The sequence below is a fragment of the Alligator mississippiensis genome, chromosome 8, assembly GCF_030867095.1.
Source record: "Alligator mississippiensis isolate rAllMis1 chromosome 8, rAllMis1, whole genome shotgun sequence".
Classification (NCBI taxonomy): domain Eukaryota; kingdom Metazoa; phylum Chordata; order Crocodylia; family Alligatoridae; genus Alligator; species Alligator mississippiensis.
In genome coordinates, this window is record NC_081831.1 from 22,251,371 (window position 1) to 22,266,638 (window position 15,268).

At 57.8% G+C, this 15,268-nt stretch overlaps 1 protein-coding gene across 2 annotated transcripts; it reads left to right on the plus strand.

Moving 5' to 3' along the window:
• The first annotated feature begins 264 nt into the window (after positions 1-264).
• Positions 265-8,216, plus strand: LOC102568689 (intercellular adhesion molecule 5). 2 transcript variants are annotated; one of them, XM_059732221.1, is made up of 7 exons: positions 265-388; positions 1,928-2,191; positions 3,017-3,334; positions 4,509-4,781; positions 5,298-5,579; positions 6,427-6,669; positions 7,381-8,216. In XM_059732221.1, the coding sequence occupies exons 1-7, from the start codon at positions 280-282 to the stop codon at positions 7,626-7,628; spliced, it is 1,737 nt and encodes a 578-aa protein (XP_059588204.1). In that variant the 5' UTR covers positions 265-279; the 3' UTR covers positions 7,629-8,216. The 2 variants fall into 2 exon arrangements, with proteins under 2 accessions (XP_059588204.1, XP_059588205.1); XM_059732222.1 differs by lacking the exon at positions 265-388 and adding an exon at positions 491-624.
• Positions 8,217-15,268: the final 7,052 nt, after the last annotated feature.

Below are 15,268 nucleotides of genomic sequence, written 5' to 3' on the forward strand. Positions count from 1 at the left end.
TAATGCCCCTTGCATGGATGTCTCTATCCATACACCCCACTTATCTATCTAGCTCAATGCTCTTTATATGTATGCATGAATCTCTTTATCCATACACACCCCTCTATCCATCTGTTTGTGTCTGAATGTACATCCTTCTCAATGCCCCTTCTATGTATGCATGGATCTCTCTTTCCATACACCCGTTCTGTCTGCCTGTCCATCCCTCCATCCCTGTTTACCTATCAATCTATCACCCCACGGACCTTTCCCGTACCGCCCCCGCCCACCCCCATCCTCATGGGGGGGAGAGGGGCGTGGGTCCTAGCTCTGCTCGGTCTGCCGCCCTCCACACTCGGTCTCTTCCCCGCCCGCTTCTGTGTCTGCTTCGGGAGAAGCCCGACCGGAGGTGAGCGCACGAAAAAGTCCCTTCGGGCTTTTGAGAAGCGAAATTCCCCGGCCGGGGGGGGAGGGTGGGGCCGGGCTTCGGCGGCCCATAAAGGCTCCGGGGCGGGACGGCTCCCACAGACCTGCCCCTGGCGCCCGAGGAGCGGCTCCAAGCACCCCGCACCAGCCCGGCCCAGCCCCGCGCCATGCCCCGCGCCCTGCTCCTGGCGCTGCTCTACGCCCTGGCCGGGCTCTCAGGTGAGCACGCGGGGTCGGGCCGCGCCGGGACTGCCCCACGCGCGCCGGGACCCCCCGCGCCGTCCGCTCCGCTCCGCTCCGCTCCCCGCGACGCCGCTGCGGAGTCGCTCCGGCCCGGGCGGCGGGTCCCGGCGGCTGCGCTTCGGGCAGCCGGAGCGCGGAGTGAAAGCGAAGGAAAAGGCGGGGGCCGGACGTGCCCGGCCGCGCTGGGAGGCCACCCGGGAGCCCGCGCCCCCGCAGTCGGGCTGGCGGCGCCGGCTCTCGGGCGCGTCCGGCTCCGGCGACGAAGCGAAGTGGAGCATCCGCGTTTACACGGGGTTGGGGCCGGGCTCCGACGGGCTCCGCAGAGAGCGGGGGTCTGGAGAGGGGCCGGGCCGGGCTCCAGCCTCCCCCAGGAGCTTTCCTGGAAGTGGCGTGGGGGCGGACTTGGCTGGACATCCTGGCAGGCATTTCCAACGTCCCTACGGGGATTCCCCCTCGGGGGCAAGACTGAGTCAGGCAGTGCCCGCCTCTGGCCTGCGGGGTTGGGGGAGAGCAGGGAGGTCCCAGCTGTTGTCGGCCCCTCCCATGAAGGGCACTGTCACCAGGAGCTTCCAGTCCACCAACAAGGTTGGACCCCAAGGTTTGGCCTGCTAAGTGCTTTGCTGGGGGTTGGAAATGGCAAAGGCAGGATCCAACCCAGCCGTCCCACGCCAGACGTCCCCCAAGCTGCAACCAACTGGCAGCAGAAGGGAGCTGGTGGGGTTGGGCCTCGGTCCCAAAGCCCTCCCTGGTAACAACCCTGGAACGTGCCACTAACTGCAGGCCTCCTTCCCCCCTCTCCAGCGCCCAGCAGCACTAGGCCCCCCACAGCCAGGATCGGCCCCTTCCTGAGCTTGGCCAGGGTCTGACGACAAGTGCTGCACTACCTCAGCCTGCAGCTGCCAAGGGGCTGCTTTTTGGCAGCCTGGAATGTGGTCTTGGGCCCTGAATGGACATGAAGGGCATCCTAGCAGGTCCAGGCTTGCCATCAGCTGCACATGTGTGTGCATGAGTGTGTGCAGAGATTGCAGGCTAAACTGACAAAGCAGTTTCGGGGGTGGGGGGGAGGCAAAGGAAGGGGAACTGCTGGGCTGAGCAATGCAAGGGCTTACCCAAGGTCACTGGAAGCCCATGTCAGTGCTGGGAGCCCCACACAGAGCCTGGGATCCCCCTCCAGCCTCCTCAGAGCCTGCCCTTGCTCAGTCTGGCCCCATTGCCCTGGGCACAGTCTGGGGACCATGGCAGGTAGAGCTGTTGCCTGACTGGTGCATGTGTGTTGCAGTTGCAGAAGCCCAGGTGGAGGTGAGGATATCGCCCAGCAACCTGTTGGTTGAGTACGGCGGGAACCTGACGCTGACTTGCTCATCAACATGCCCAATCTCTGATGTCCGGCTGGGCCTGGAGACCTCGCTCACAAAGCACCAGGTGGACCAGGGGCATAGCTGGGTGTTGGTCAACATCAGCGAGTCACAATCCGTGGTCCAGTGCTGGATTGCCTGCAATGGCACTGACAAAACAATAGCGTCTGCCGATATCACAACATACCGTAAGTGCCCCTGTGCAGCCCGGCCACTAGCTCTGGGGTCCTACCAGTGCCAAGAAGTGGGCAGCTCAGAGGAGGAAGTAGAAGAACTAGAGGAGGTCCAGAGAAGGGCAGCAAGGATGGTTAGGGGGGCCTTCATATGAGGAGAGGCTAAAGACAAGGCCTATCCAGTTTAGAAAAGATGTGGAGGTGGCTTGGGGGGCAAGAAGGGTTTACCAAATACTATATGACAAAGAGAAAGTGGGTAGGGATTCAGTATTGAGACAGTCAATGAAAGAGCGAGGGGTCACAAAATGAAACCAGCAGTCAACCAGTCAGTCTAAAACCAACAACAGGAAGTTCTTTTTCACACTGCCTATCAGTCAAGTCATCATCAGTGCTGACAACAGCGACCAGTAACAGTGGAAGCTGAGAGTTCAGCCGATTCACAAGGGATTGGACACGTTCTTGGAGCAAAGGGGCATGAGTAGATATTGAGCATAGGAGTGAGGGGCATGGCCTTTGAATCAGAATGTCTTGGACCTTAAATGCTGGAGGCTGCAAGTGAGAGAGGAACAGGGAAAATCCCTGGTCAGACCCAGTTCACCCTCCCTCTCTGTATTCACTATGTGCCAGCATGTAACACAGGAGACCGGGAAACTTGGACTTCAGGTCTGACACAGGTCATAGCAGGTCTTATGTAGGAAAGCAGAGATTGGGGTGTGGGGAGGGTCTGGCCCAGACCTGGGCTGGGGGCCCGGCTGAGTGAGGGGCTCTGGCTGTGACTCACTGAGCTGCTTAGGTGCCATTAGCTGTTGGGTATCAGCCTGCTTCTTCCTTCACTCTCAGGGGTCCCAAAGCAAGTGACACTGGAACTGCCACCCATGCTAGAGAAGGGCAAGACCTACCCCGTGACCTGCAGGGTGGTCAATGTGGCACCTGTGAGGAACCTCAGTGTGACCCTGCATCTCGGGGGTCAGGTGCTACACACAAAGAACTTCCAGAATTATACCCCGGTTAATGCTACCAACATCATGGCCACATTCAACGTGATTGCAGAGCGCGAGTACCATGGGCAGGATGTCACCTGCCACACGGCACTGGACCTGCGGCCCCATGGGCCTCTCCTCAAGGATGCCTCCACCCCAGCCAGCCTCAGCGTGTATGGTGAGTTTGGGATTGAGTTGGGGGCTTTACCAGACACCTTGGGGACCCCAGAGCTCTCTAGCCTGCGTCCTGACACATTGCTCTGCCTTCTCGAGGCTCTGAGCTGGTCCCTGGGCCTGAGCCCCAGTCCCAGGTACCCTCTGTGCAGTGCTGCCTCAACCACAGCCAGGTGCCCCCCATGAGCAGACTTGAAACACAGGACACAGCGGGTACTGCTGGGGCCTGCCTGGCCACGTAAAGGGTCAGCGTCCTGTTTTTATATGACACTTCAAGGGAAAACACACTAGATGCCCTCTATCCAGTGCCCACGGGACCAAGGGCTGAATTTGGCTGTGCCTGAGCGGGATGCTCTGACGTGCTCTGGCATGGGGTGCGGCAGAGGAGGCTGGGCCTGAAGGTACTTTCCACCTCCAGCAGCTGCCTGCCCAGGCACAGACTTGGACATCCCCAAGCTCCCTGAGAAGGTTCTCAGGCTTGTGCCTGAGGTTCTGAACAGCCCCTTCTCCAAGCTCTGCCTTCCCCTTTCACACTTCCCCTCCTTGTTCCTCTTCCCCACCCTTGACCCAGTCCAGAACCACCCAGGGTAGTACAGGTAGCGCATGTGTGTCCTGGTGGGGGAGTGGGGGCGGTCTGCATGTCCCTGTCCTGGATGCTTAGGTTCTGTATGCCTCTGGAGTGGGGGATGTATGCATCCTAGATCCTTGGGGTAGGGGGGTTGTGTAGCCTGGGGGTGGAGGTGTCCTGTCCCTGGATTCCTGGGGCAGGGTGGAGGGCAGGTTGTCTGTGTGGCCTGGGTTGTGTGTCTCTCCCAGGTGCCTGGGTTCCTTGTGCAAGTCTGTGTGTGTTAGACACCTGGGTTCTGTGCGTGTGTCCCAGATGCCTGAGCTCTGTGTACATCAGTGTGTGTGTGTGTGTGTGTGTACATCAGAGGGACTTCCCTGACAACAGGCTGAGAAAACCAAGCTGTAGATTCTGGTGACGGGGCCTGGGCGCGGGGGCTGCAGGACAGGAGGGTTGGACACACTGCGCTGGGCAGAGAAGGGATGGATACACCCATGCCTGGAGGTGCAGAGAGGGGGTCAGCATGTGCAGCTGGACTTGGGTGGGAGAGGACATCTTACCCAGCCAGCGGCATCCACCCCTCATGCCACTGGGCCCTTCTTGCCCACTGCAGCCCTCCCCAGGGATCCCCAGATCCAGGTCCATCACTACTTGGAAGCAAACACCACCGAGAATGCCAGCTGTCACATTGATGATGCTTTCCCAGAAAATGAGGTCCAGCTCAGTCTGAGCTTTGCTGGGCACCTGCTGTTCTCCAATGTCACCACCTCGGGCACCGTTGCCATGGCCAAGATTGCTTCCCGGGCACCTGGAAAATATGAGCTGAACTGCACTGTGTCTGTGGGGCCGCTGTCTCGCTCCACTGTGGTTCCCATCAAGGTTTACAGTGAGTGGCTAGGTTGTGTCTTGGGGATGTCCATATCCTGCATCCTGTGGGTGGGGGGAACCCTGCTGGAGGCAGAAGCATCTGTGTCATAGGCCCCACAGGGTTTCAGTTCCCTGGTGGGGGAGGAGGGAGAGGCAGGCCATGGGGGAGGTTTCATTTTACATTGGCTTCCTGCGGCTGGACTTTCCCTCCAAATTCTCCACTCAAAACTCACCCTGGGGGCCTGAGAGAAGTATACGCCCCACTCCCACACCCCGCTGGCCTGGCTCCCTGTGCATGCCCAGCCCTGCTGCACCTGAGAGCTCCAGCCCCCAAAGTTCTCTCTGCCCCTTGGCCAGATCTAGGTGACACCAGCTTCCCAGTGGCCAACCTGGGAAACATGCAGGCTGCCTCTGGGGTGCAGGTGCCAGGCGTCTGAGCCCCTTGAGCCAGTAGGAGACCCCCTGCCCAGGCAGTGTCTAGAGCCACCATCTGCCTTGTCCCCTGCCTGAACAACAGTTGCCTTGCTCCCTGCAGACTTTCCTGAGCCCATCCTGGTCGTGGACCCACAGGAGACTGTGGCTGACAAAAATGTGACTGTAACGTGCAATGTGTCAGCCAGTGCAGACACCCACATTCAGCTGCAGCTGAAAGACAGTGGTGGAAACGTGTTGACCACAGGGAAGCCACCGGTCCTGTACCACCTGCTGATGGCACGTGACGAGGACAACAGGCGCAGCTTAATGTGCGAGGCTACCCTCCGGTTTGATGCCCAGCCCATCTTACTAAAGGCCAACTCAGTGGTGCTCACCGTTTACTGTGAGTCAGGGCTGGCGATGCCCTCTGTGTACCTGGAGTAGAGGGGTGGTGGGGGTGTGTTCCTGTCCCTGTGGTCTCTGGGTACTGCATCATCTTTGACCCATGTCCTTCTGGTGTGGTTCAGTACCCACCAAGGTGCAGAGGCTTTAAGCCTAGTTTATGGAAATGGGAGTCTCCTCTCTTGCTTGTTCTGAGGGCCTTATGGCAAAGGGCAAGCAAAACTTGGGGGACATCTGAACCCCAGGCCTCCGGTCTTAGCCTGCAAGTAGGATGCCTGCCAAAGGTTTTGGAAACATCTGAAGCCCCAGGTGTGGGTGGAGGTTGTTTGCTGGTAGTAGGGCCACTTATGGTTCTGGACTCTTGGGTTTAGAATTAGTTTGGGCTAATTTAGCAGATACAAATTAAAAAAAAAAATCTCTGGCACATGTCCTTGCATGCCTTCTGGGTGGCAGGTACCCTTCCAGCTGTGGGGATGGGGTAGAAGGTTAGGTGACATGACCAAGGCCTCCTGGGGGGGCGGAGCATGCCAGAGCCAGGGCTTGATGCTGGGTTTCTGACTGCTGCCACTACTGCGAGCTGTGGTCATATGAGTGATTTTAAAGTGCACATGAGAGTCCTGGCCAGGGGGACTTGCAGCATCATTTACAACCTGGGAAATGGAGGCATACCAGCTAACGGGCTTGGTGAACTTGGCTGAGATCATGGACCAAGAAATGGGGAGAGCCAGAAGCAGAGACCTGTGCCATAGCACCAATGAACAGTTCAGGGGCCAGGGAGAGACACTGAAAACAGCCCTGGCGGGGGGCTGGAGACAGATATGACCTCACGCACCCCCTCTGCCTTCCAGATGGGCCCCGGATGAATGACACCAGCTGCCCACAGAACCAGACCTGGGTGGAGGGGAAGAAGGAAGCCCTGATCTGCAAGGCCCAGGGCAACCCCCCACCCATCATCGAGTGCATCAAGGAGGGGGAGCCCCACAAACCCGGGGTGCTGCAGCAGGTCACACGGGACCAAAGCGGGACCTACATATGCAGTGCCACCAACAAGCATGGCACCGTCACTCAGCTTGTGACTGTCTACGTGGAATGTGAGTGGCACCTGAGGCGAGTGGGGGCTACAAGGGGATGGGGCATGGGAAGCCATGGGATTGGAGAGCCCCTTGTGCTTTCCCCAGTGAGCTGGAGGGGTGCAAGGGGTGGCCCCAGGGGGCATGTGGAAATGAGCACATGTGGGTGTTGGGCTTGGGGCCTGGGCTGTCCCTGAAGTGTCAGTTCCACTTGCTTGGGGGTTAACAAAGCTGGGAGTGGGATATAACCCCTGACCATTGCCCAGCCCCCCTGACCGAGATTAAGGCTGCACCAGGAGCTGTGCAACCCATCTAGACCAAGGATAGGACCCTGTCATACTGGACACTGGCCAGACCACCATAATCTGACACTGGGGCTCTGACAGGCACTGTACAACCCCCCAGACCAAAACTGGGGTCATGTTGGGTGCTGTACAACCCCTCCAGATTGAGAGCAGGCCCCTGTCATGCTGGGCACTACCCAGAACCCCCAAGCCAAGATTAGGGCCAGGCTGGGTGCTGTACACCGCCCCCCCTCCCCCCCAAGATGAGATCAGGTCACTGCATGGAGCCTGGACCTGAAACCATCTCAGCTCATGGAATTCTTGATCTGTAATGCAGAAGAAAGTCTGGTGGCCAGGGGAGACCCATGGCTGGTGGGAGGGAAGCTCAGCCACTGGGGCAGGTCCCCCACAGTCGGCACAGCCTGATCCTGCCTTCTTGTCCCCATAGTTCGTGACCTTAATCTCCTCCTCATCATCCTGCCCATTGTGGCTGTAGCTGTAGTTCTGGCTGTGGGCAGCGCCATCTACACTGTGTACTACCGCAAGCAAAAGATTGGCAAGTACAATCTGAAGCAGAAGCAGAAGCAACAGGCACCAAAACCTGGAGAGCAAGTGCCCCTGACTGAGAGCCAGTCCCCTCAGGGCCACATGCCCAACAACCCTACGAACGGAGTGGTACAGAACAACTCTGTGTGAGCCCCCCATGCCACGCATCAGACTAATCAGCACTTCCCCGATTCCAGTGTTGGGGGAGGAGGGTCAGAAAGTGGGAGCTGCTTGTTAAGCCTTCACATGCTGCAGCCCTCTTCATCCAAGCATCGGCTTGGAGGAGGGGGGGGTTTCTCGGAGCATCACCAAAGTGCACAGCAGCAGGGGTGGCTGCCACAGGGCCAATCCATACCCAGGCAAAAGAAGGCACCATGGATGCTGCTGCTGTCCCCAAGATTGTGGCCATGGAGCCTCTGGGAGGCCGAGATCCTGGGCCACAGAGGGGCCACGACCTACCATTAACACTAGTGCCAGAGCTGGGGAGTCCATGCAGAAGGGCCAAGCCCCTGCTGCCACTACAGAGCTGCAGGGCAGGCAGATGTGGATGTCGCAGACTTGGTGACCTGAGATAGCAGCACACGCTTCGGTCTCTCCCTGTGGGCACGGACCAGCTTGGCAACCTGGTACAGGATGGGGCACGAAGACATTGGACTGCATTAGAATCTGAATTAATATTATTGCTGGTTTTTAAGGTGAGGGGAGACCCGTCCAAATAAATAAGCTTTAACTAATGGACTTAAATCTGAGTGCAGGGCCAAGAAGCTTGCTGGCCTCAGAGCACTCCTGAGGGGGCAGGGCTAGAGGGGAAACTGAGGCAGCAGGTGAAGCTGGGAGGGGTGGCAGCACCCCACAGTGGCCCCCTGCAGGAGCTGTAGTTGGGACAGCTGTAAGGATTCCCCTTGATTAAGTTCCACTGCATTGCTGGCTCCACCCCAGAAGCAGCTGCATCTTGGTAGCTCAAGGTGGAGGCAGGCAGGTGCTTCCTTTACACAGTTGCACCCCCAAAGCCATGGCATATTGTGATTCTCAGATGTGGTTGGATCTGCTCCTACCTACAGGGCTGCTTCAGGGAGATGACTTGCTTTCCCTGCGCGCCTCACCCCTGAGATCTAGCAGCCTCTGTGGTAGCACTCCTAGGTTCTCTCCCTGCTCTGAGAGGGGAGAAAGGGGGTTGGGGGGGGCTCAGGGCACCTGGGTTCTCTCCAGCTCTGGGAGGGAAGTTGGGGGGCTGAGAGCAGGGTGTCTGGATGCCTAGGTTCTCCCCCGGCTCTGAGAAAGGAATTGGGGCCTGTGGGGGGCCTGGGAGCCCAGCTGCTTGTCAGTTCTGGGAGGGGAGTGTGGACTGGGGGATACACCGGGAGGTGGGGCTGGGGGGAGGATACCTGGGTTGCGAGGGGAGGCTAGGCTGGCCATGAGCGCTCTTGAGGCTGGGAGCCCCTTGCCTGGTTTTCCCCCAGTCTGTTGGGATGAGAGCAGGAGGGACTGAGAACCCAGAGGCCTGGATTCTCTCCCTGGCCCTAAGAAGAGAGTGGGAGTCTCGTGCAGGAGCTGTGCTGGACTGGCAGGGGCCCATGGGGGATGCTACAGAGAACCCCCGTTGGAGAGGGGCGGAGGCAGGATCCGGGGCACGGTGGGGCTCGGGGGCTGGCTCCGTCCTGCAGCTGCCTGCCGCCAGGGCCCCAGCTCTCAGGCACGGGCCGGGGCAGGCGCGGGGGTGCCCGCGGGCTGGGAGGAGCCTCCACGGGCAGCCGCTGGCTCCCAGCCCGTGCCCGCGGGGGCGGGGGGCGCTCGGCCTGTGCCCACGCAGGACCCGCGTCCCACGGCGGGTCCCGGCGGTTGCGCTGGGCGGGGGCCGGCCGTGCTGGGAGGCCGCCCCGACGGGCCCCGTGGCCACCCGGGAGCCCGCGCCCCGCAGTCGAGCTGGCGGCGCCGGCTCTCGGGCGCGTCCGGCTCCGCCAGCGAAGCGAAGTGGAGCAGCCGCATTTACACAGGGTTGGGGCCGGGCTTTGACGGGGTCCGCTGGAGCGCCGGGGTCTAGCACGGGCCGCGCTCCAGCCTCCCCCAGGAGCTTTCCTGGAAGCGGGGCGGGGGCGGGGAAATAGGCTTGTCTAGACCTCGTGGCAGGCATTTCCCAGCCCCTCCCGCCTCCCGTCAGCAGACCCGCGGGGATTCCCCTTCCGAGCAAGACTCGGCTGTGCCCTCCCTGCCCAGGCTGAACCGATTTTTTTAAATATAAATTGTATCCAAGGCCAAATTAGCCAAAACTAATTTCAAAGCCAAGTGTCTGGAGGCTTGGGGTTCAGATGCCCCCGAGTTTTGCTTGCCCTTAGCCAAAAGGCACTTGGAGCAAGCAAAGGAGGAGACTCAAATTTCCATAAATTGGGCTTAAAGCTGGTGCACCTCGGGGGGTACTGAACCACATCAGAAGAGCAGTTCTCCTGCCAAGCAGTTCAGGAAAACTGCCTTCTTGGACACAAATACATGGTATTTCCCCTGCCAGGTTAAGAAGCCACTACGTTGGATGTGAACCTTCAAGGCTGAATGCCTCTGACTTGCAGGGCTGGGGAGCAGAGTAGCAGAGGCAGACTCCAGCCCAGGGGGTCCTGTGGCACCTTCAAGCTATGACCAACCGGCAGAAAATAACCAGGGGAGCAGGGCCTAAGTCCCAGAGCTCTCCATGGAGATGGCCCCTTGACATGGTCGCTGGCTTCAGGCTTCCTTGCCCTCCTCTCTAGTCCGCCTGGCAGAGCTAAGTCCCCCACAGCCAGGAACAGCCCCTTACTGAGCTCAGCCGAGGCCTGGAAGATACCCAGAGCTAGACAACAAGGGCTGCGCTGCCTTGGTCTGCAGCTGCCAAGGGGCTGCTTCCTCACTGTCTGGAACGTGGCCCCAGGTACGGCATGGACATAACAAGTATCTTAGTAGGTCCTAGGCTTGCTGTTGGCTGCACACGTCTGTACATGAGTGTGTGCAGAGCTTGCAGGCTAAACCAACAAAGCAGTTTCACAGGGAGGGGGAAACTGCTGGGCTGAGCAATGCATAGACTTGCCTGAGGTTACAGGTTGCTGGGAACCACAGACAGAGCCTCGGATCCCCCACCAGCTTCCTCAGAGCCTGTCCTTGCTCAGCCCAGCCCCCCTGCCCTCGGCACAGGCTGGGGGTCATGGTGGGTCGAGCTGTTGCCTGACAGGTGCATATATGTAACTGTTCCAGGAGCCCAGCTGGAGGTGAGGATTTGGCTCAGTGACCTGGCAGTAGAGTACAGCAGGGTCATATGGCTGAACTGCACGTCAGTGTGCCTGGACTCTGACGGCCAGCATGGCCTAGAGACCTCTCCCACAAAGTGCTGGGTTGAGATGGGGCCCAGCTGAGTGGCTGTGGAGGTGGCCAATGTCAGCCAGTGGGAAGCCCAGGTCTGCTGCTGAGTTTCCTGTAGCAGCAAGAGAAAAATGGTGTCTGCAGCTATCTCCATGTACCTAAGTGTCCCCATGTAGCCTGGCTGCTGGCTCTGGGGTCCAAGCAGCATTGAGAAGTGGGCAGCTGAGGGGGTGGGGTTCAGAAGAACTAGAGAAAGTTTCAGAGAAGGGTGGCAAGGAAGGTTAGCAGTAAGGGTGGCTTGCATACGAGGAGGGACTAAAGACTAAGCCTATTCAGTTTAGAAAAGGTGTGCTTGAGGGAGGCATGAGAAGGATTTACGAAATACTAACAGATGAAAAGAAAGTGAATAGGGATTTAGTATTGACTCTCAATACAAGAGTGAGGTGTCACAAAATGAAACCAGCTAGCAGTTAGTTTCAAATTAACAGGAAGTTCTTTTTCACACCGCCTTGCTGTAAAATGTTAAATTCATTGTGGTGGAAGCTGAGAGTTCAGCCAGACTTACAAGGGATTGAACATGTTTTTGGAGCAAAGGGGCATCAGTCACTATTGAGCACAGGAGTGAGGGACACAGCTTCTGAATCAGACCTTCCTAGACCTCAAATACTGGAAACTACAAGTGGGAAAGGAACAGGGGGAAAATTTTTGGTCAGACCCAGTTTACTCTCCCTCTCCACATCTGCTTTCTGCTGCCCTGTGACACAGGCCTATTTGTTGCCTAGGGAAGGTGGGCAATGCCCACAAGGAAGTCCTATAAGCCTCCCTTAGAAGGAGAGGTCACTAGGTAGACAGTAACCAATTTCTGGGGACAACTAAGGACAATAGGGACAGAAGTGAGGTGAGAGGTTTAAAAATAGTGTGCCAAGGGGCCGGGGGGCACCAAGCAGGGCACCCCAGACGGAGCCCACTGGCTTTCAAATGAGTCCAAGGAGCCAATGAACACTGCACAATGTTGCCTGGAGACAGGATTGCTCAAGGCATAGGAAAGTGAGCTCGTAGTCTCTGGTCAATCTCCCAGGTACAGCCTCCTTCCTGGTGAGCTATACCACTAACTTAGCTAGGGCCAGAAGAAGGTTGACCAGGAGGTCCTGGAACTTGGTTGTGCCACAGATGGGGAGTGCATAAATAAACAGGTGAGGAGAGAAGTACTGAGGTTCTGGAGGAGATGGTGCAGGAGCTGCAGCCCGATGCACTTCAAGTACGCATGTGCCAGGTTGTTTCTCAGCTCACAGAAGGGGCAGGTGTTGGGGGGGTGCCTGTGAACTGTGCCAGATACATGCATGTGGCAACAGCTCCATGCAAAAGCCATCCAGGTGGCTTGTGGGATCAGGGTGGAGCAAGATTTGTCCACTGGGGACCCTTGCCCCCACTCTCGCCTACGGTGTCCCAACACTTGTTCTTGGGATGGGATGCAAGAACGGCATGGTGGATTGCGCAGAGTACGAGCATGTAGAGCTGGCAGCAGTGGGCTGTTTGGAGGCAGATTGGCTTAGTATCCCCCAGCCTGATTAAATGTTGTGGTGGGGATTGCAGTGGAGCCTGCTGAGGCAGGGGCCCCTTGACGAGCTCTGGAGAGCTGGGGGATATGGGGGAGAGGGGTGGCGAGGACAGCCTTCACACAGGACCTGGTCAATGTAGTCAAGGACATTGTCCAGCAGGGCAGCCTTGACCTCCTGGAGTAGGTAGAAGGGTGCATGCAATGTGGGCAGTTCCATGCACCGGGCCAACACAGCAAGAACTGTCCAGGAGGTGTGCCGGAGGTATCTGATCCAGGTGAGGTTGGCCAAGACCATCCTTTGGTGTACCCAGGGCACCCCCATCACCAGTGCTACCAGCTGCAGGTTTTTCAGCAGAGACTTGGTGAGGAGGTCAGTGTCCTGTCAACCTGGAGATGGAGACCAGCTTCCAGGCACTGTGGGAGGTTCCTGTAGAAACTTGGAAGGTGCTGCTTGGAGAGCCCTTGCAGGTAGAAAAGCTACCAGCTTCCTTGGCAGAGGAAGGTGTGTCCTAAATGGCTCCATGCTGTTTTGCTATCGGCACCACACAAGAGTCTCTGCAAGGCCTGCAGACAGAAGGTGTGAACCTGGCTGGGGAGGCAGATCAGGCCCTGCCTGGCCTCCTGTCAGGGGATGCTCAGAAGTTCTACAGAGACCCAGTACCATCCTGGCCAGAAGAACCCCAGTGCCTATCTCTGTAGCATGGCCAAGAGCTCTGGGGGCATGGCCAGTGTGTTGAAATGGTGCCAGAGCATGGACAGGACCAGCTGGTTGATGACCAGTGCTTTCCCACAAAGGGAGAGACAGTGCAGGTCTGCCCACACCTGCAGCTGCTCCAACACCCTGACCTCTAGCTGCTGCCAAGTCTCTCATGGGACAGGGTCGCTGGGGGACAGGTGGAACCCCAGAGAGCCCATGCCCCATCGGATGCCCTGGAGTGCAAGTGGGAACAAGCCCGCTTGCCACCCATCACCTACTGCCAGGCCAGAGCTCTTGACCCAGGTGACTAGGGCAGAGGAAGCCACTGAATAGATGGTCATCTGCTACAGCTGGCCTGGCAAAAATGGCCAAGTGGGTGGAAGGCAGCTGGGAGCTGGAGTCAGAGCCCCATGCGGTGGGACAGGAGCCACCCAGCTGAAGTGGCTGGATGCCTTCCACTCACTTGGCCACCTGTGACAATCAGGCAGAGTGGGTGGAAGGCAGCTGGGAGTTGGAGCCAGAGCCCCGCATACTGGAGTAGGAGCCACCTTGCTGAAGCTTCCTTCTGCCCAGGAGCTGCACAGCAGGAACAGGTGAAGAAGCCGCTGGTGAAGGCAAGGGGCGTGGAGCAGCACACAGGCAGCTGCAGCCACACGGAGAGCAGCCTGATGGAAGCTGCATGCACTGGCTGTAGCTGGGCTGCAGGTGTGGCCTGGAGCATGGTGTGGGGTGCCCCAGGCTAGGCTTTGTCCTATGTGGTGTGCTGCAGGGGCAGCTGCAAGCTTAATGGTGTCAAATGGTGGGTGGGTCCTGCAGTCAGAAACCAATCAGTTGGCGGATTGGATCCGATTCACAAACTGCATTTTGCCCATCCCTGACCTAGTATTGAACCCAGGACTATAGACAGAGGGAGAAAATATCTGGGGGGGGTTGAGTACATGCGTCAACACGAGAATGCACAGTGTGACGCATGTGTGGTTAGCCTCTTTTTCCTCAGCTGCACGGAGCTGAGTGTGTGGGGCACTGGCCTGGCTATGCAGCAAGCAGTGCTGTGGTGCTGCTGCTGGCTGCTGCAAAATTAGTTTGGCGGGGCTAAGTCCCCTTCCCCCCACCACCTTCCACTGCCTATGCCCAGGACATGGCAATTCTTCTGTATGACAGCAGGGATTGAGGTCAGGGGAGAATCTGGCCCAGCCCTGGGGCAAGCACCTGGCCTAGTGAAGGCCTCTGGTTGTGATGCATTTTGCTGCTTAGGTGCCATGAGCTCCTGGATCTCAGCTCTCTCCGCCCTCCACTCTCAGGGGCCCCAGAGTGGGTGATGCTGGAGCTGTCACCATGCTGGAGGAGGGCAAGACCTACCCCGTGACCTGCCAGGTGGGCAGTGTGGTATCCATGAGGAACCTTATTGTGACCCTGCATCTCAGGGACCAGGTGCTGCACACGAAGAACATCCAGGGGGAACCCAGTGTTGGTGCTACCAACATCATGGCCATCTTCAACATGATGGCACAGCAGCGGTACCATGCCACACGGCACTGGACCTGCAGCCCCACAGTCCTCTCCTTGAGATTGCCTACGCCCTGGCCAGCCTCAGCATGCGTGCCGAGCTCGGGACTGAGTTGGGGGGCTTTGCCAGGTACCTTGGGGACCCTGGAGCTCCTGGCTTGGGGCCTGGCACGTCAAGTTGCCTTCTCTGGACTCCAAGCTGGTCCCTGGGCCTGAGCCCCTGTCCCACCCTAAGTGCGGTGCTGCCCCAACTACAGCCAGGTGCTCCCCAGACACGTGGGCACTCTGCTGAAACACAGGACACGGTGAGTGTCGCATATAACATCACATATATAGCTATAGCCAGTAACATTTAAGCTAAGGCTTAAAATGTATATATTAAAAGAGAACAAAGACATAAAACTACATTACTATCCTTCTATTGCTTTTCCTTCCATAATAGCAAGACATGTTGTTCATTCATCTGTTGCTTCCTTCACTTTACAGACAGATATAATCAAAGTACAATACAAATAAAAATAAATTGAATCAAGAATACACTGATCAGGTTGTGAGTTATAATGGGAATTAAGTCCTTGCTTGAAGTTCCAGTGGGTCAGTTTATCCCACCAATTTTCTGTTGTAGTTTCTTTGATTCTAGTACTCGGTTCCTTTAGCTGCTTGTTTTTTTGATCCACAAGCATACCCACAACTTTTCTTTCTTCTTCT